This window comes from Mercenaria mercenaria, chromosome 4 (genome assembly GCF_021730395.1).
Source record: "Mercenaria mercenaria strain notata chromosome 4, MADL_Memer_1, whole genome shotgun sequence".
Taxonomy (NCBI): domain Eukaryota; kingdom Metazoa; phylum Mollusca; class Bivalvia; order Venerida; family Veneridae; genus Mercenaria; species Mercenaria mercenaria.
Window position 1 is genome coordinate 2,043,966 of NC_069364.1, and position 20,346 is coordinate 2,064,311.

At 35.6% G+C, this 20,346-nt stretch overlaps 2 protein-coding genes across 2 annotated transcripts in view; one reads left to right on the top strand and one right to left on the bottom strand.

The window, feature by feature from the left end:
• LOC123552599 (uncharacterized) overlaps positions 1 to 9,585 on the bottom strand; it is a 50,758-nt gene extending 41,173 nt beyond the window's left edge. Inside the window, exon 1 of the mRNA XM_053540140.1 lies at positions 9,260 to 9,585. The gene's annotated coding sequence lies outside the window, so the exon portion shown is untranslated. The remainder of the gene's footprint in view (positions 1 to 9,259) is intronic.
• Positions 9,586 to 12,822: 3,237 nt separating this feature from the next.
• The window catches only part of LOC123552600 (ensconsin-like), a 91,820-nt gene continuing 84,296 nt past the window's right edge, over positions 12,823 to 20,346 (top strand). The window contains exon 1 of the mRNA XM_053540126.1: positions 12,823 to 12,904. Within this exon, the coding sequence (XP_053396101.1) occupies positions 12,865 to 12,904 (40 nt within the window). The 5' untranslated portion in view covers positions 12,823 to 12,864. The remainder of the gene's footprint in view (positions 12,905 to 20,346) is intronic.

The following is a 20,346-nucleotide window of genomic DNA, read 5'->3' on the forward strand; positions in this document are numbered from 1 at the left end:
TTATTGTTCTTGGTTTTCTTACTCACCTATTGATGATGAAAACAAGTCTGCAGTTTCATAGCTATTGCTCTTATAGTTATGCAAGTGAAGTGGATCTAAAAATCATTAACCCAGAAGGTCCAATTTTCTGAGTAAAAATGGCCACAATTCTGAAAAACATGCAAATGAGAGCTCTGGTTCCTGCCTACTTACTCATCTAATGATGATAAACAAATGTCAACAGTTTTAAAGCTATAGCTCTAACAGTTTTCAAAAAAAAAAAATGTGGACAGTAACAAAAACAACAATTCCTTGTTGATGTTTTTCATGAATCAAATGAGCTGATGATAACTTTGTTCGATTTTGTATTTACACAGATTTTCTGTATTTTGCGAAAAACGTATGACAAAGCTAAAATTGAATGATATTGCTATCATATAAGTCCGCCCGTCAGTATAAAGTGTACATGTTGACAATCGAAATATAATCGGGTAAGTAGACAATCGAAAGATAATTTGACCTATCTACCTTATATATAGGTTTTAATCAATTGTCTTACGTTCAAAATAACAAAGGTTTGATAAAAATGCGATTGTTTTCGAACATAAAATGTTGTGATACTATATGTTGATCTCAAAACAGAAAAAAAAGATGAACAAAAATATATAAGATCCTTTTGAAACAAATAACGCAGCCAAGCAAAATAATAGTCAACCCTGTTCGTGGGAGGTATTGAAAAGTGTAACACAACTAAAACAAGAACCAGACTTGAAATATAACAACACTGAGTCCAGCAGCTGCCATACGGCGTTGATAGCTGATAAAATTTAGCATTGCATAATACATCTCTGGCAAGTCCATGCTTGATGAATAATGAACCTTCACCTTTTCATTTTAGTGTGCCTATGATTAAGATAATTTTGAATAATTAAGATTTTACTTGTCAAAGATACTTTCCGAATTTAGACATGCGTGTCATATAATTATATATCTTTTAATGAAAGCAGGCTATATAGATAAATGTTAATATACGAGTGATAAAGGCCCTTCTTTGTGTCATAGAATAACTTGAAATTTTATTTTCAATATAATTTCAAGAGTCATTATAAATAATAAAGATCGATGTTAAGGAATACAAACGATGTAAATAGAAAATGCATTTAAATACTTTTTTGATTGAATAAATAAATTTGATTTCTAATAGTTATGACATGTTACTTGTATTGAAAAGATTGCGCTATCAATTTACCCTGTCAATTAATGCCATATGACAGAACTTCAGGTAATGGACCCGTAATCACAATCGGACGTTTCCGTTCGAATACGTTTTCTCCGAATGTATTTCCGGCATTTTCCGGTTGTCACCGGAACCATTGCTCCTATGAGCTACAACTACGTCCGAAGAAAGCCGAAATAACAGACGCGAATATGGAATTGCCCGGAAATTGCCGAATGCCATTACGGGTCCACATTCTAATTAAAATAGAAGGTCAAGGGTTTTGTTGCCTGCACAGAAAATCTAATTATTCACCTTAACGACAAAGTGTCATTTAGGACCTAAGATATATCTAAATGAAAATATTATATATTTGCAAAGCGTTTAAAAGATGAACATTAAAGAAGGAAGTCAAACAGTCACACAATTTTATAAGAGCGAACAAAACACTATGACACATTAAACGAAGCGTTTTATGAAATAAGATCCATCCATACTTTATTACTTTCAATTTGCCACGAAACCATTTATTACGATATAAATGTGAGTTTTTTGCCAATTTATTAGTTATTAAGATCAGAGTAATCTCTTATAAAGCCATTAGCTTCTCCAAACACAGACTTTGCTCTGACAAACCTATCCTAAATGCAATATGATTAACGAGAAATGTCTGTTTGATATAAAATTTATTTCAGAAAATTTCTTGACAAAAAAAAAGAAGGTAAACACGCAGAAATACTTATCACAGGATACTGAATTGTTATTCATTACAATGTTGCTATTCAAATACATTTTGTTTCGTAAAGTGCGTTTCCTTTGAAGTGTAAACCTTAATAGTTTTAATAGGAAAACATGGACGTGTTTGTGTGATATTTTTATCTGTTTAGTGGAAGATTCTTGTGTGTGTGTGTGTGTGGGGGGGGGGGGGGGGGGGGCATATACAGGAAATCTATGGACTTGTTGTAAACCCGCATGTATGCTTTGACCAGACTAAATGAGAATCGTTTAATCTATAATTAGATACAGCCCTAGACCTCAATTCTGATTGGCTGATTCTGAGCTCAAGCTTGAAAGTGACCAATGACAGTGACGTATTCTGAGACTTGTCCTATTTGTTTGATTTGTTTTGTTTTGGGTTTAGCACCGTTTTTCAACAGCATTTCAGTTATGTAACGGCGGGCAGTTAACCTAACCAGTGTTCCTGGATTCTGTACAAGTACAAACCTGTTCTCCGCAAGTAACTGCCAATTTCCCCACATGAATCAGAGATGGAGGACGAATGATTTCAGACACAATGTCTTTTATCAAATCATCACGGAGAACATACGCCTCGCCTAGGTCTCTAACTCACGACCCAGAGATCCGTAGATCTGTGCTCTCCCTATTGAGCTAAGCGGGCGGGCTGAGACTTGTCTTAAATCTCAGCTCTATTGCCTTGAACTGGGTGCAATATTGAACTGGACCGATGTCAAGGTCACACGCTGGAAATCAACTTTATTTCATTTCATTACATCTGATGAACAGCCGCAATCAAACCGAGTCTGATATAGACTTACAAAGTCTGTTGAGATCAAATAATCTGTAATAATATTAATTTCTTCAAACTGACACTGATATTTTCTCAGAAAAAAACCATTTTCTCTCTAGGCTCATCTCAACAGAGGCAAGAGATAATGTAAATTTTTTGAGAAAGAGGTATCAGAGAGGATTGATTTTATGGCCAAGTGCTTTACATTCAATGACTCTAACGACTGATGCCAGTCTAAGTCTGATATTACGTTGCTTGGTTGCGTTCTATGGTCTATAAGTGCCAGCTGGTCCCTCAGCTGTAAAACCTCTCCGTACTTTGACTCAGTGTTGCTATATTTTCTGTTCTTTTGGTTTCATTGAGAACAGTCATTTTTACTGTGAAAGAATTCCGCTTAAAACGAGGCGGGGTGGGGTGGGGATGGGTGGTGGGGGGGGGGGTGCGAGGGGTGTTGCACATTTCATTACTTGTCATGAACAGACTCATTCAAACCAAGTCTGATATTAAGTTGCTTGTTTGTGTTCTATGCTTCCAAAGGATCTTTTCACAGATCTGATTTATACCCAAATTGTTTTCAGCCAATAATGCATTTCTATTTTCGTTTTAACTAGAATGGCAACTGACTTGACACGATGAAGACGCAAGAAACATAAATCAAATTAGTTTATCACGCCCCAATATATTTAGATCTTTACTGACACTATATTTTCGTCTCACGTATTGCTCTGAACATGCAACTGTGAGACTTAAATGATATTATCAACATGTATTTCATACTTCACAATATTTGGTCCTACGGTACGTGTAATGAAAATGTCTTTCATTTAATTTGATTAAGAAGAAAGTTACGTGTAATTCAACCAGAAATTCCATATTTGTATGGAGACTTTTAAAAATGCTCCAAAATTAGGTAGTATAGATCTTAAACACCAAAAGCAAATTGCTTTCATACAGCATTATATCAATATCACGCAAGATTACACGTGTCTAAAATGTAAATGCGTCATCTGCAGAAAGACCTTCATTTTATTTTCAATTTTAACCTAATCCCACATGATTTAATACTTTACAATAATTGCAGGCATAATATGGGTGTGTTCAAAATTAGTTCATTTTGTCAATGAATCACTTGAACATAAATTCCCACAGAGCTGAAATATTTCAAGTTTCATTGTCAGTTATACAAATCCACGTGCAAAAGAATTAAATATACAATAAAAAAAACAGTGGACGTAGATATTACTGGGGTTATTAAACGTTTAAATAAATAACTGGCTTTGATTGAGAATAATAAGGTTATGACAAGTTTAACTATTAAATGTAAACGAAACAAATTACTCCTGTCTGTAAAGCAAGATAGGAAATTTGAAAGCAGAACTTACTACATCTGTAAAGAGAGGAATTTCGTCACCTACATAGAAAAATTACTTAAATGGACTAACCCACACATTTTAGGCGAAAAATAATTTATCTAAAAATCCACAAAAAGTGAGTGCTGTGAAAGTGACTATTGGTACAAACTTATAGACATATGATTTTTGTTAGATATCCTTATAAATAACCAAAAATATTGTGAAGAAGGTAGTAAACCATTTTAACGCTATTGAAATAATGCAGAAAATTTAACCTTTTCTTGCATTTTTACCAATTTTTAACTTTTTATTTTCACCCACTTTATCATTTTTCAGTGTCATATATACATTCTATGCCAAACTTGGTGGAAAGGAACATGCTGGAAAATTTCACCCGAACTGTGGACGTCGAACACGGTTGATTTTTGTAGTTTTGTTCGTGAAAAATTAAATTGGAAGATATATTCGAGTTGGTAAAAAGAAAATATAACATTTTCTTTTGGCCAATTAAAAAGTGCTTTGTGAAATAAGATCCACAAATATATTTACGACCTTCAGCTTGTGTCTGATTGTACCAAACGCCTGTCTTGCCACTAACTTAATGGGAAATGTGCATATTTTCTTTGGTGCGATTTCTGATAATATTTCATAATTGTGCAGTGTTAATGGAGTTTGTTCGTTATCAGTTCTATAAATGGAAGCGTCTGACACAAATCCTTGATATTTTGAATGATACCGAATTCTCGTTAATTGCAAAATGTTTTAACATCTTTCCGCTTTGTGTCGTATATCACGATTTCTTTAAAGTCCGATTTATATTCCAGAATGAAAATGTAACTTGGAGTGTTCATTTCGGGAAACCTAACCGTGTAGGTTTGACTTTTGCAATTTATGTGGGTGTAACCTAGAAAGCCAAACAAAATATTGTAATTTTGGGACTAAATTATATCTATCAACACAGTTACGGGTTATTCATTTAAATTCTATTTATAATCTTATCGCGTTTTTGCACCACATACTTCCACACACCTCTCGGATTACGGCATACGAAGGCGTCGTTTGTAAAAAAAACAAACGGTCAGTCTAAATAACGGCCATACATACATTTGCATATTCGTTTCTCAGTGACTGAGGACAGTGTGCCTTTCTTACGTTCGTACGCGAAACGCTTTGGTTTAATCTATCTTTCTTTCCAGTTGTGCCAATGGCCGCAATTCATGTACCGCACGTGTATGTGCTGAGAGTCGTTACAAACATCTGTATTTTTGTATTTGTGATAAAATTATTCATATTCGAATGTATTTACACAATAAAAATCATCCAGTTCATGTTACCACAATATCTTAAAAATCACAGTCAGAGTCTCTAAAAGAGTGCAAAGTAATTTCCAAAATACAAACATGTAATGAGTTTTCAACTTCTTTTTGAAAACATCTAATGTGTCTGAGTTCCTTATTTCGAGAGGCAATTCATTCCAGAGTTTAGGTCAAACAGTACCAAAACTTCTGTCGCTGAACGTTTTGCGCTTGTTGAAAGGAACAACGAAACACACAGTAACGGAATTTGAAGAACGCAGGTTCCTTGTCTGTGTTTGTTTTATGAGAAGTTCTGAAAAATATTCCGGAGAATTTCCAACTGAACAATTATACATGTAGGTGAGCATTTTGAATGTGATTCTGGCTTTGATGGATAACCAGTGAAGATCATAGAGCGCTTGCTTGGAACTGTCTTATTTTCTTCGATTTAGAGCAAGTTTTGCACACATGTTTTGAATTCGTTGCATTTTGTTTACCTCACTTTGAGCAGTACCGTAAAGAATGACATTGCAATTATCTAAATGGGATATCACCAATGACAGCACAAGAGTTTCGGCAGCCCCTTTGGTAAGATATTTCCGGATACATTTTATTCTGAAGTAGTTGAGCATTGCTGATCTAAATCTTAGATTCCAGTTTTCATCAAGGTATGCACCTAGATATCGAATAAAGCTCCCTGATTTCACTTCATCACCTACAATGCATTTTGTCAGTTGCACACTTAGAGAGCTGTTGCCTACTACCAAACATGATATAATCTGGTTATTATCTATATCGAATTTCATAAAGAAATATATTTTGTTGTATTATTTGGTCAGACGGAACATGTTCATTTTATCAAAGGGAGATTATGTCTTAACCCTTACCCTGCTAAATTTCTCAAATGGAATGGTCCATCATTCAATTTGGACAATACCATTTATTATTCGAAGGGGTGTTCACTGAAAATTTACTGACTGAATAGTGAACAGTGCAGACCATGATCAGACTGCCCGGATGTGCAGGCTGATCTTGGTCTGCACTGGTCGCAAAGGCAGAATCACTTGCCGCCAGCAGGCTAAGGGTTAATATCACCACAGGAGCCTGAAATTCTATCTATAATGCTCCAAAATGGCTAAATATAAAATGAAGCATTATAGATAGAATTTCAGGCTCCTGTGATATCACCAACTATACTAAAACAAATGGCAAGATATAAAAGAAAATAATTATACTGTATCACATCACAGGAGCCTGAAATTCTATCTATAATGCTCCAAAATGGCTAAATATAAAAAATATAGGAGGGGTCATTTTTATATTTAGCCATTTTGGAGCATTATAGATAGAATTTCAGGCTCCTGTGATCACATGAATGTACAATATAGACTAAAGTAATAAGAGTAATTTGATTTGTGAACGACCCTTTGTTTTCTAAACTGTATCAATAGAAAATATCTGAACCATTTGATCACTGATAATGTAATAGCTGTTAAAAACGTATTGTTGATAGTTACATTTTCAAGGTTACGTGCGATAAAACGTAACTGATATTTAAAACATAAAAACTAAAATGAAATGCTTTCTGAACATAGAAATTTCTGTTCGAGCCCTTCCTAGAATTTAGAGTTTCTTTGAGTTGCTCAAATACTTTGAAAACGTTTGGTCTTGAGTTACATTGGCACAGTTCAAACGCAAAGGCATTTACATGCACCTGCTTAGAACTATCAAGCTTCCACAAGCAAGCAGGTTAGCTTAAACTGAATTAGTTTGAAACAAACAAAAAGTGATGACTCGAGCACGCTTAACACTAAAACTTGCGCAAAAACAAAGAAGATAAAAATACAGAAAGAAGGAAAGCAACATGGAAGAAAGGAAAATAGCGTGCTTTTTCATTGAAATATTGTTATATTAAAAATACTGATATGCCTAAACTAAGTGATTAGCCGGACTGAAACTGTACTCAGACTTGTCTTCTTATAACTGCATCCCTTGACAATAATAGCAGACATGTTAGAACCCTGAAAAATACTTAAAATCGCGTACTTCTAGGACTACATTATACTTTGCAAGGAGAGCAGACATAGTGGAATATATCACTTTGACCACACATCTCATATTCTGAAAGTTTCATTTGTTTGTGATCGATTGTAACAATTTACGACAACTGGTATCAATTTCTTGAGATAAAGGATTCTTTTGAAATGTGATTGATTTTCCGTTTATCCTAGATTTTATAAATTGCTATTTTGTAAAAAATACATCAGTTGTGTAATTGCCGATAGATTTTATAATAATGGCAACGTTTAGTCATTACGTAATGTTCCAAACCATGACAGGGTTTTTAACAGGCAAGCAATTGAAACCCTCATTATTCTTGGATAAAAGGTATCTTTTCTGGAGGGAGAAAAAGAAAGAGTGAAGGTACAAGGAACAGGACTGTTTTGGGCAGTGATGAATATGTCAGAGAAGATGTTTTCTTAACATTTTGCGAGTATAGGATGCGCGCTTTCCAACTTTGACAAACGGTCCCCAAATATTTCATTTCTTCTGGTCGTATGACTACCAACAACTTTATTAATTAAAATACTTTGTTTCCAATATTTCTTGCCAAGTAGAATTTAGAGGCTATAAAGTTACATAGTATGTGACAGCTGGTAATTATGGTTTAGTCTCATCCCAAACACGGAACTACATTACTTTACAATAATTGAGCCGCGCCATGAGAAAACCAACAGAGTGCATTTGCGACCAGCATGGATCCAAACCAGCCTGCACATCCGCGCAGTCTGGTCAGGATCCATGCTGTTCGCTTACGGTTTCTCAATAGGCTTTGAAAGCGAACAGTATTGATCCTGACCAGACTGCGCGGATCTGGATCCATGCTGGTCGCAAATGCACTCTATTGGTTTTCTCATGGTGCGGCTCATATAATTATATTTCACTGTAATATAATTATATCATAATATTAAACAATATTTACATAAAAGATATTAACCCATTATATATCACCACAAGGAAAACAGAAGACAACGGTTAACACGATTAGAGTTAAGTCGAAGTATTAATTTGAGCCGTGCCATGAGAAAACCAACATAGTGGGTTTGCGACCAGCATGGATCCAGACCAGCCTGCGCATCCGCGCAGTCTGGTCAGGATCCATGCTGTTCGCTTTCAAAGCCTATTGGAATTAGAGAAACTGTTAGCGAACAGGATGGATCCTGACCAGACTGCGCGGATGCGCAGGCTGGTCTGGATCCATGCTGGTCGCAAAGCCACTATGTTGGATTTCCCATGGCACGGCTCATTTTTCAACACGTTCATTTCCACCATATTTGGCATAGACATTATATATGAAACTGAAAAACGATAAAGTGGGTGAAAATAAAAATTAGATTTTCGTTAAAATGCTAGAAGAATGTAATGTAAATTTTCTGCATAATTTTAAAAGTGTTGCAACCGTTTATTACCTTCTGTAAAACATGTTTGCTTATTTATAAGAATATCCTGCTAAAATATTATATCAAGAAGTTTGTACTACTAGTCACTTTCAGAGTACTCACTTTTAATGCAATTTTGAGAAAACTTATTTTTTGCCTTAAATGTGTGGGTTAGTCCCTTCAAAAAGTGCCCCTTTTTATAATATAATCTTATTATGCACATATATCTTATCGCCTGGAAAAACAGTACGCTGTTGTAAATCATTTTTTGTAACACAAACTGTACATAACGGATTTTCACACGTTATGATAAAACGTTCCATAAAAAAATGTATGTTTGTCTGACTTACAGTCAATAATATCTGTCGAAAATATAATGAACAAGAACAAGAACATGAACGAACAAATTCTGTTGAAATTCGTCAGGGAAATTAAATAGAACGACTCACCCATTTTAACTTCTGCTTAACACAGCTTTTCCAGTCACGTTTTCACAAATTAAGAATAATTTTGTTCCGACTAATTGGCTAAGGTTTTCCAATTAACATTTCACAAAGTTTAAATTAATTCCTTGAGAATTATGATTCAAGTCTACTGTACGGAGACAACATTGAGAGTAAGTCACTCTCGAAGATTACTTAAGATTAAATTTTGAATATTTATTTAAATGTTCTTCAATTTAATCAGAGATATAGTTTATAACTTTAACATTTAACTTTTCATAGTAAAACTTTCTTTTATAATACGCATATCAGCGACTGTCGAATATTTGGGTTGTAAACGATACGCATTGGCTCAAGTGTCAATACGCTATAGAAAAATGTATAGATACCGTCTCAATAACTAATTGAACAAATTTCAAAAAGCATTTGAACCACCTGCCTTAATTAGTGGTAAAAGCGTTTCCCTTTTCATCATGAACAAAATTATAAATCGTGCTATGAAAGATTTGGTTTTCAATAAAATATTGGATGTTGAGTAAGTCGTGGTTTGAAACAAAAATGTTTAATTGAAGATCTATGAAAATATAAACATATTTTTGGTTGAATGGAGTTCAAAATAATTCAGTTTGCCAGATATCTATAAACGAAGCATGCATGAAGTCGTAACATTCTCTGTTGAAACAAGAAACCTTTACTTTGCTTTACTTCGTGTCTATGTCTGTTTTAAAGTTTGAGATATAGTAGAAAGAGTCTAAAAGACACTAGATGTATAGATATTCAGTTCAATTCACTTTATTTGGTATATACAAATTAAATGAGTGTGCATCGCCAATACAACGGAGTTACAGCTATTACACACCACTGGGTTGTCAATATCGGCGTATTTTGAAGAATACAGATTGCTCCTGTTGAAGGAACTCTTTTAAAGTACACCAGAAAGATGTAGAGATGAAGAATCCAGCCGCTACTAGGGTTTGACCCAGCAACCTTCCACGCGAACCCAATACCCGGAAGTGCACTAACAATTTTGTGTATGTTAATTTCATTCAGTTTGGCGATCTTTCTGTAACAAACTGTTACAAATCAGAAATGAACTTATTTGGCCTTTCTATTAAACTGGTGTCACATGGGTTGCAGACGATTTTCATAGCATTTTACAGCAGTATTATGAAACACTAGATACCCACAGATACTTGCGGTCCCACTCCAGGTACGTTTACTAAGGGGAGTAATTGCAACGGAATTGTTTCGAGCTTAGTAGCAGTATTTCCCCTTTATACACATCGCTCTTCACCGACAAAATTATAGGTTATATAGTGACTTTTCAGCTTTTCATGGTGGAGGAAGACTCCAAGTACCCCTCCAGTCATTATTTCAGGACCCAGCGGGTACCAGGATAGAACCACTATCCCTCCGCACGTCAGCTGGATGACTTCCTCACATGAAAGAATTTTACGCGCCAAAAGAGGTTTCGAGCCAACAGCGGTGAGGGGCAGGTAATTTGAAGCCGATGACCTTGCCACGGAAACCCTCCTCTAAGTCTAAGCATTCGCTTTGTCGTTTTGCTTATCTTTCTAGCATCTGTGTTACTGAAAAATTACATGTATTTTTTGTAGCTATGGAATCTGTCTTTAAGCAATGTTTCATGTAAATCTTGGGTCACTAACGGGGATGTTACACCGATCTTATAGATGTACATTCTTTGCATATACAGGTTATCACTTAGATTTAATATAGAGACCCCCACAAGTAAGGGCAAAACTTTCTGCCGCTTAGAGACTGTCCGGTTGTGGAAGAACCTAAGGACAATTAATCAGTATAAAGGTTGTGTCCGGCTTGTCCGCAAATGGACAGGTCCCAAATATAAATGTGCCACGTGCGAGTAGCTACGCATCTCTTCCTCTGTTACCCTGCTATGCACCTGTTTGTTTATTCTTTCTTTAAAATTTTTAGCTTGCAGTGTATGATTTCCTTTGTAATGTTCTTTGCAATTGCTTTTTCGCTAATTTTTATGTATATGCCTGCTTTTAGTTGCTTATATTGTTTCCAGGCCCTGGTGCACTTCAATTTTTTTTCTATTTGACACGGAGAAGCCTAGATCTGTTGTCAACTAGACGCGTAGACTGGTCGGACAGATTTGGCATTCATATGTCTGTAAGAGCCAAGTGATCTGGTTGTAGTAGAAGTCGTGTTAGTTTTCTTATTGTTCTAACAAAATATTTCAAATTGTTCTAATGTTTTGTAAGGTAAATATATACAGTTTCTTGTCTTCTTATTCTTCTTCTTCCAGTTTACTGGCCATCTTTAACTGATTGAAGTTAACTGCCAGATTAATGCGCTAAGAGATAGAAAAGAGTAAAAAGTGTGAAAGTATGTATAGTGCAATTTAAAAAACGGACAAAGACAATTAGATAAATAGTTGGGACAGTTGAGCACGGAATGACTCAACTGAACCGGCTGACATGACGTCTGGTGGAAGACTGTTCCATTCCTTGACCGTACGTGGAAAGAAGGACTGTAGACGATATTGTGTACGGCAGTATGGAATCTTGTAAGAGTGGGTGTGTATATTTCTGGTAGTGGAGGAGTTGTGTGGGGTCAGTTGTGAGTTGTCTAGAGCGACTTGGTTGTTGATGACCTTGTAGAGCACGATGAGTCTGGCCTCTTTGCGTCGTTCTTGGAGAGGTTTCCATTGTAGGTCTGTTAACATGTCTGAGACGCTGGATCTGTTGTGGAACTGCCGTTTACTAAATATTGACAAGTTTACACAATATAAATATAATTTTTAATATACTCCAGAAAATGAATTTGAAGCTATCACTTGAGAATAAGCTATTGTAAAATATGCGTTCAGTACGTAAGGATACGTGAACTCTCTAATCAATTCTGAATACTATATTACTTTATGTAGGCATTAAAAAATAAAGATTGCGTGGCTCATTACGACTGGATAATGTATCTATATGTAGATAATGTTGTACAACAATTTTACGAAAGTGTTCAAAATATGATACAGCCGTTACATTTAACAGGCATAGCAAGAAATGAGCCGTGTCATGAGAAAACCAACATAGTGTGTTTGCGACCAGCATGGATCCAGACTGGTCAGGATCCATGCTGTTCGCTGTTGGTTTCTCTTATCAATTGCAATAGCGGCTTTGAAAGCGAACTGGTCTGGATCCATGCTGGTCGCAAAGCCACTAGATCTATGTTGATTTTCTCATGGCACGGCTCAAATAAGGGTTAATTTGCTAGTCTTTTACTTTCAATATAAAGGTGCCAATATTAGGCCTATTGGCCTACCAGCCTGTATGGGTGTGTATGCATCAATATTAAAGAAAAAATAGTATCTTTCCTGCTCACTTCTATTTTTCACTAGATCTACTGTATAGTTTAATTTGTCCTTAATCCGTGTATCTAAATATTTAATTATTTTAGTTTCCCTGTTTGCCCCTTTATGTTTGTTGATATCTCCGTCGGGAAGTAGCTCAAGTTCGTTTGCTTTACAGTATCCGACGATAAAAAGAACCTGATGCGATACATGGGCCTATGTAGGCCGTACAATCATTTTTCGCAAGGGGAGTAATTCCTGCAATGACGTCATTTCCAAAATGGCGGACGAAGAAACGAAGGTGAATCTGGGACCGGATGGTAAAAAAATCGTTTCTATGATGATTTATATGAAATAAATTAAACCCTTTTGGAAAACATTGGTAAATTTGGCAATTCAATTCAAAATATCGCAGGAAAATAACCCCTCTATGCGCGACGAGAGAGACTACACACTTCTTTTTTGATTTGCTATTTTTGGATCACTTCAAAAAATTTCAAAATTTATATTTTGATTCATGAGCTAGAAAACAGTACATAGAAATGAAACCTATATACCAAAATTGTCTAAATGAAATACCGAGATTGTTTTATCCAAACTTTTTATGTATGTTTAGATTCATCTTCAAGACTTGTAAGGGGTGAATGACTTAGTTCGGTCCGACTCCTTTCCAGGAAAATCAGTTTACTGTGATTTTATTGAAATGTTTTCATTGTCCAAGATCAAAAGTACTGCTTCAGGTTGAAGTAAGCATATGCCAGAAAATGCTAAAATTACCTACCCCCATTCTCTGTAGGGTCAAATTTTTTAGCAATGTTTTTATGTATTGTCGTACCTATAATTTTACGCACCCCTGTTTTGACGCCATTTTTGATTTGTACTCATTTTCGATTAATTTGGGGTTTCCAATGATGTATTTACACAGTGCTTTGAGTTTGAAAGAAAAACCTTGAGGTTCATTTCACTGGTAAACAATGTGGAAAGGTCGGGGTTTGAAGATATTTATCAACTTATATTTACTGTGTGCATGATTTTTAAGGTTTTTACTAATGCAAATTTTCATCCATTATCAGGGCTTCGGAAATTTGCCGGTTTGTCGGTTTTGGACCGATTTTTGACTTTTCAGACCGATTCGTGAAGTGAAAAAACGAAAAAAATCGGTCCCGTAAAAATAGAGAAAAGAATAAATTTCGGTCTGATATCTCAATACACAATCACCTGCCAAGTAGGAAGTTGTTGGTCGCACCTTCAGATAATCAATAAACGTGTCAATCGGTCTGATTGTCACTTTGATAATCGGTCCGTAATAGGGCTGTCATCGATAGAAACGATATCGATGTATCAACGATATTTTTTGGTCGATCGATTATCGATTCCCATTTTTAAAAATCGATATTTTACACAGAGAAAAAAAAACTATCCAGATAAACACTCAGACCCTCTAAAACAACTTTTCTGTCAGCAAAAATGCGCCCTTAGTAACGGAAGTTGTCAATAAAGGTCATGTCTAAACTTGTACCGTAGCATTCTTTTCCAACTAGTCGGCACTACCTGTATGGGGAAATACATAAATACAAATAAAACACATGAAAAGCAGGCAATTAAACTAAAATAACATTAGCAAGAAGGTATATAGCATGTACATGAACAAATAGGTTGTTACTCTAACTTAATAATCGATGTATCGTCGATATCTGTCTTCCGATATATCGGTATCGTCGATATGACAAAGACCCAATCAATGACAGCCCTAGTCCGTAATTAGCGCGTGACGCAATCAGTGCTCGCGCGGCACATCCCTTAATGTTTGCAGACAGCCGACTGCGGTGTATTAAACATTTTTGACTGGTTTCTTAACGTTTCTGACTGGATCCAAATCATTTCGACGGGGATCCACTTCTTTTATTTAGAATCCGACGGATGGTTTATTTCAAAAGGCTATGTTTGATCACGGTAACAAACAATGGTCGCTGCATTTAATCAAAGAGCTATAATTGTACATTATAGGTCTTTGATTTAATGAGACATCACACGGAAAACCGATAAAAATAATTTTTATAATTACTTGATTTGAAAAAAATACATGATTCATTTGTTGGGGCTCCAGTTGAAACAAATGCAGTGGCACTGTTTATCAAATCGGTCTTTTAAAAAACGTTTCAAAATGAAATTTTGTTTACATCAGAAGAGAACATATAACTTTATAAAATGTAGTTGCTTATTGAAGTACAACGTAAGTAAAATGAAATATCCGTGGCCAACCCGCGTGACGTTTTGGTACTATACATGCGGGAAATTCGATCTCAGCGTTCAAATAACGTACACATTCTGTCCGGGGCAGAGTATTCTTTAAATACTGAGGCTGTTTAGCAGAGAATATGTGTCATGTAACTCACTTTGACGCATTGTATTTTATAGAATTCCGTCAAAGAATGAGGAAACATCACAAAGTATTTGCCGTGTATACGGTATCGAAGTCACGTGCGTTGGCTTTTAGACTAGTTACGCACACGGTGTCAACGGTCAATGCCTCGTATTATCTCGGAAAAACATCGAAATTTAAACAAGGTAACGATCACACATAACACTGAATAACTGTCTTCATTGTATGGTAACGCGCGGTGACTGGTAACTCATTTTTAATGCATGACATGCTTATTTCTTTACCCTATCAAGTTTTACAAAATATGTAATATTGGGAATGCGGTGGGTGGGGTAGCGCCGATGTCAGGATTTTCGTTTCGGACCGATTGAGTCATCAAAATTTCCGGAGCCCTGTCCATTATAGAAACGTCCCTGTGGAAGCTTTGATTTAAAAAGTGATGGGAATTTTGTCGTATGTCTGCAGTCTACTGCCACACGACTGCCATGTGACATATGTAGTTGTATTATTTTATAAATGCAGTTTTGGCAGATGTACACATTATCCATGAAACCATTACTACACACTTCAAAATTGTTACTTGCCAAGTAGGCTGCTAACACTGGGTCCATCTAAAGTTTTGCACAAAAATAAATGTGACAAATTCCTCAGAAAGCACTGCAGTCCAGAAGAATGGAAGAAAAGACATCAGTGTGTAATTAAAAAAAGCAGAGTGATTATTTATGTTCTTGGCCTCTTATGTTCATGAATTTTTAAATGTTTTCAGATTTATCATTTGGCCTAAGTATTGATTATCTACTTGCACCTGCTTTTGTGTCAAGTTTTATTGCAGCATCTTTGACAGCTATGGTGTTGCACATCTCTTACAGTGATTGAACAAATAGTTAAGTCAATCAAAAGCTTCGTACAAGTATCATGTAAGATGCATCGAAATAGGTGTGTCAGAAATAAGTATGGCTGACCACAATAGTTGTTGTTTTACCTTTTGATTTCTGGCACTCAGTTATTTAGAATAAGATGTTGATAGTATGATTCAATGCATAAAAGGATAGTGCACATGCAACATCTCATAGAGTAACGTATGTTACTGAATGAAAAAGCGCGGCCATGTTGCCAGTTATGTGCGTCATAACTGGTGTGTCTGGGAAAATTCTGTTTGCTTTAGGTTTAACACCGTTTTACAACAGTATTTCAGTTATGTAACGGTGGGCAGTTAGCCTAATCGGTGTTCCTGGATTCCGTACTAGTACAAATCTGTTCTCTGGAAGTAACTGCCAACTTCCCCACATGACCCAGAGGGGGAGGATGAATGATTTCAGACAATATCTTGTATCAAATCGTCATGGAGAACATACACTCCACCCGGGTATCGAAGTCAGGACCCCACGATCGTAGACCTACGCTCTCCCTATTGAGCTAAGCAGACAGGCTTATATAATTATTTACCAAATTCTAAATCTAAGGTAAGGTAACGTAAAGGTGAATTTTTTATTTACTGTCACTTTGTGAAACATTGAACATAGCTCTTTAGTGATTTTGAGCAACCCTATTTTAAGAACAGTTAAAACCAATTATACCTAGTAACCTTACCCCCAGGAATTTGCTGGTACCCATTTACAGTTTGGTTGACTGTTGCAATCGTGATAAAGTGCCTTGCCCAAGGACACAGGGCAGGGAGTAGCCAGGAATTGAACTTGAAGGGTGGGGAGTGGGAACATCACCTCTGTAGGAAAGTGTCATAGCCCTTTAAACCAATTTGGCTACTAGGAACTGTGCTTCATGTTCTATATCTTTAACCATGAGACTACCCCAACAGCCCAATGGTAGTGTCCCATTTCAGTGAAAGAGTTCAGGGGTACTATATAAGGATGAAAAGCCCTGATAGTTCATATTTCTAAACAAGCAGCTTACAAGAAGTTCTTTTATCATGGAGACTAAATAATTGCAATACCAATTAATCACTTGGTCAGTATATAATTTAATAATACAAAATCAGTTTTAAGGTAGGGGAGGCTGTTTTGTTAGCACTCTTTAACATCAAACAAATTGTTTTTTAGTGTATTGTTTTTGATGATCATATTTATGACATGTTATGACAGATGAATGTGTTAACTGACTGCTCGCCTTTTGACAGTTGAACAGTTTAGCATACCTTCAGCATGATTTAATGTGTCAAACTACATGTAACGGTTACTTACATATGAAAATGAAATATGATCAATTACCCAGGTTAAGAATTTTATTACTGGACACTTGAAGATTAGACTTAGGGTTGAAGGACCTCTTTATTTAATGTGGTTGTTTTTCGACCACAGTGATTTTACTCACATTGATATATTCCTAGGTATATTTAATTTACTGTTTGTGTAAGGTAGAACATGAAACAAGTGGACATTAATAATGGACTGTGCTTAAAGTCTGGTAAGATTTTCATTTCCACTAGACTTTTGTCTTTTTGTGAATTTATTTCAAAGGTTTTTGTAAGAAGCGATGGTTTTGTGGAAGAATGTTAAGAGAATTTCAGAAATGTGTTTGACAGCCTGATGTAGAATTTCATTCACTCTCGAAAAAATGAAAATTTGCAGTAGACAATAGAAGGAGCTCTTTCTGTCAGTCATGAATACATGCATGCATAGAACTTTATCCCAGTAACAGTGATGTAATACATTTTAAGGGGCCTCCATGGCCGAGAGCCTCAGAGGTTATCATTGTTGACTTCGAATCACTTGCCCCTCACCGTTTTGGGTTTAGAATCACTCGGGGCATTGAATTCTTCATGTGAGGAAGCCGTCCAGCTGGCTTACTGAAAGTCGGTGGTTCTACACAGGTCCCGCCTGTGATGAAATAATGCAAGGAGAGACACCTGGGGTCTTCCCGCCAGCATCAGTACTGGAAAGCCTCCATAAATGACCTAAATTGTGTTGGTGCAACATTAAAACACAACAACAAAAAATTTGTTTATCTAAGTCTAGATTTTTGGCATTTTAATATTTTTATTCAGCAGCTTCTGAACAGAGAGTAAGAGTTTATCAAAGCCAACAATACTGTACACAATAGCATTGGAGGTCTAGTACTTTTTGTCTCAGTTTGAGACTGTTGTAAAGTAGCTTGAATTGCCATAGTATTAAAGAGTAAATAAAAGATCCCAACCCAATTTTTCAGACTAGGCAAAACATTGCTTGTGTAAGATGTTATAATAGTAGGTTCATACTGAAGTATTTTGAAGATTCAGGCATCCCAAAAATCTTGTCCAGCTTTGGACAAGTATACCAGGTGATTCTGTAGCTACACAAACTTGGAATGTTTGAGCATATTACTGTGGAAGGAGTTGCTGATATATAAGAAGGTGACATTTGTTACTGGTACCTGTATAATTATACTCTACTGCTGTGGGCTACTTTTTTCTGCTGCTAGCTGTTTGATTTGAAAACATTTGCATAATTAGTTGGAGAAACTCTCATGGCTCAGTGGATTAGGTTGCTTTCTTAGAAGCAAGTGCCTCTCACAGCTGTTGGTGCAAGCCTCACCAAATTCTTTCATCAGAGGGAGTGATCATTAAAATTTTTGAAACTGGCTTGCAGGTGATCAGTGTGTTTTACATAGGTACTGGTCCTTCCTTGAAAACAGTATGTGTTCTTTTCTTGAAAACATTATGCGTTCTTTTCATCTGATTGAAATTGGCCAAATGTCATTGTATTGTAGAACAAAATAAGGAAGAGTGTTGATATTTCAGTTCATGTTTAGTAGGTCATGATTCAAACTTTCAGTTGCTGGATTACCTTTAAAATTTCCTTAAACCATTGATATGCTATAATAAATGTTTGTCTGTTTAAATTAAAGAGTTGAACTCTTCATAGTTAACATGTATACTGGTATACTTTAATCTTGAGTGAGGAATGTAATTTTTTCTCTCGTTAAGGTACATTAATTTTTAACAAATTTGGAGACATTGCTAGATTTTATCATGGTAATCGATTAACTATTAGTGTTGACATAGATTCAACTGATTTAATATTTTGTCAGGTTTAAGCCCTTTGGCAACATTTATTACAGAGTTACTTTTCACATCTGAAAGTGTATTGGTCATATAATTATGTCATTCCAAAATTGTCAAAATTATGAAATCAGGTTACCTATAATATTGTAACCTATTACATATTAAAGTGTAACACTTAATCAGCAATGAAAATTTAAATGTTAATATTTGACTTGGACTTCTTTGTGACAGTGTTATTTACATTTGTTGATAAATTGAACAGTCTCTGTATGTGTAACATTTAAACAATATTATATAAACTGATTAAGCCTGAAAAAAAAAAAAAGTGAAATAACTGTTTATAATTATTATCTTGGAGTACTTGTTAAAAATAGTATTTTCTCCAAGATCAGTGTATAATGAAAGCTTGAAATTGTGCTTTCGTTGAAACGATTGCCCATTTGATAATACTTTTATAGGCAAGATCAAATTATCAAGTTTTCCGTATACTCTTACTGAATACTGTATTGTTGTCTATGGTATTTACTAAGACTGAAATATCGGCTTTCTTATGCAAAAAGTTTTAGTTTTGGTAATAAAAAGTGCTTTATATTCAAGTTTAACCTTGCTGTCTAACAATTTTGTATCAAAAATCAATTTAGGGACAGGAAAAGTGCATAAATTGACATGTCCAACCGGCTTAGATATCACCTATATTGTATATGATACATTTATAGATATGTGTGATTGATAATATATATGTAAACAGTGAAGTTTACTACAGTTTTATAGCACACTTTGTGCCTTATTAGTGTTTGAACACCTCCGAGGTATCTCTTACGGGTCAGCTACCTGTAGTGGGCTGTTAGTGTAAGGTAATAAAAGAATAAAGAATATAACACATACAGTTTCCTATAAATGACATTGTTTGGCCTGGTGTAATTGTGGCTTTGATGGCCCTTTCCATTAGAAGGAAATCAGTGTAAAAGAATGACATATGGGTTATAGTTTTTGTATGTCTTTGAACCTTGGATGTAAGGTTTTGTGGATCTATGTATTATTTTCCTTCTCATGATTAAAAAATGAGACTATCAATAGACAATGTATTTGTTCTGATAGGTTGGTTAAAATGAGGAGACGGGTTTCTTGCTGTCAGTTTCTTCACTGAACAGTCCGCACCCCCCCCCCCCCCCCCCCCCCCCCCCCCCCCCCAGCTTTAAAGACTGTATGGGTAGCCTGGTCTGAAGGCTCCACTTGTAGGAAAAGACTCCATACCAGAGCTACAAACATTTGTAAGCATTGATAAACATAAGTAACATTTGAACCATTGCAGCTTGGCTTGCCCTTTAGGTCTACAAGAAATACTGCTATGGAAGGCTGTAGTCTCTTCAAAATTTCAGTTT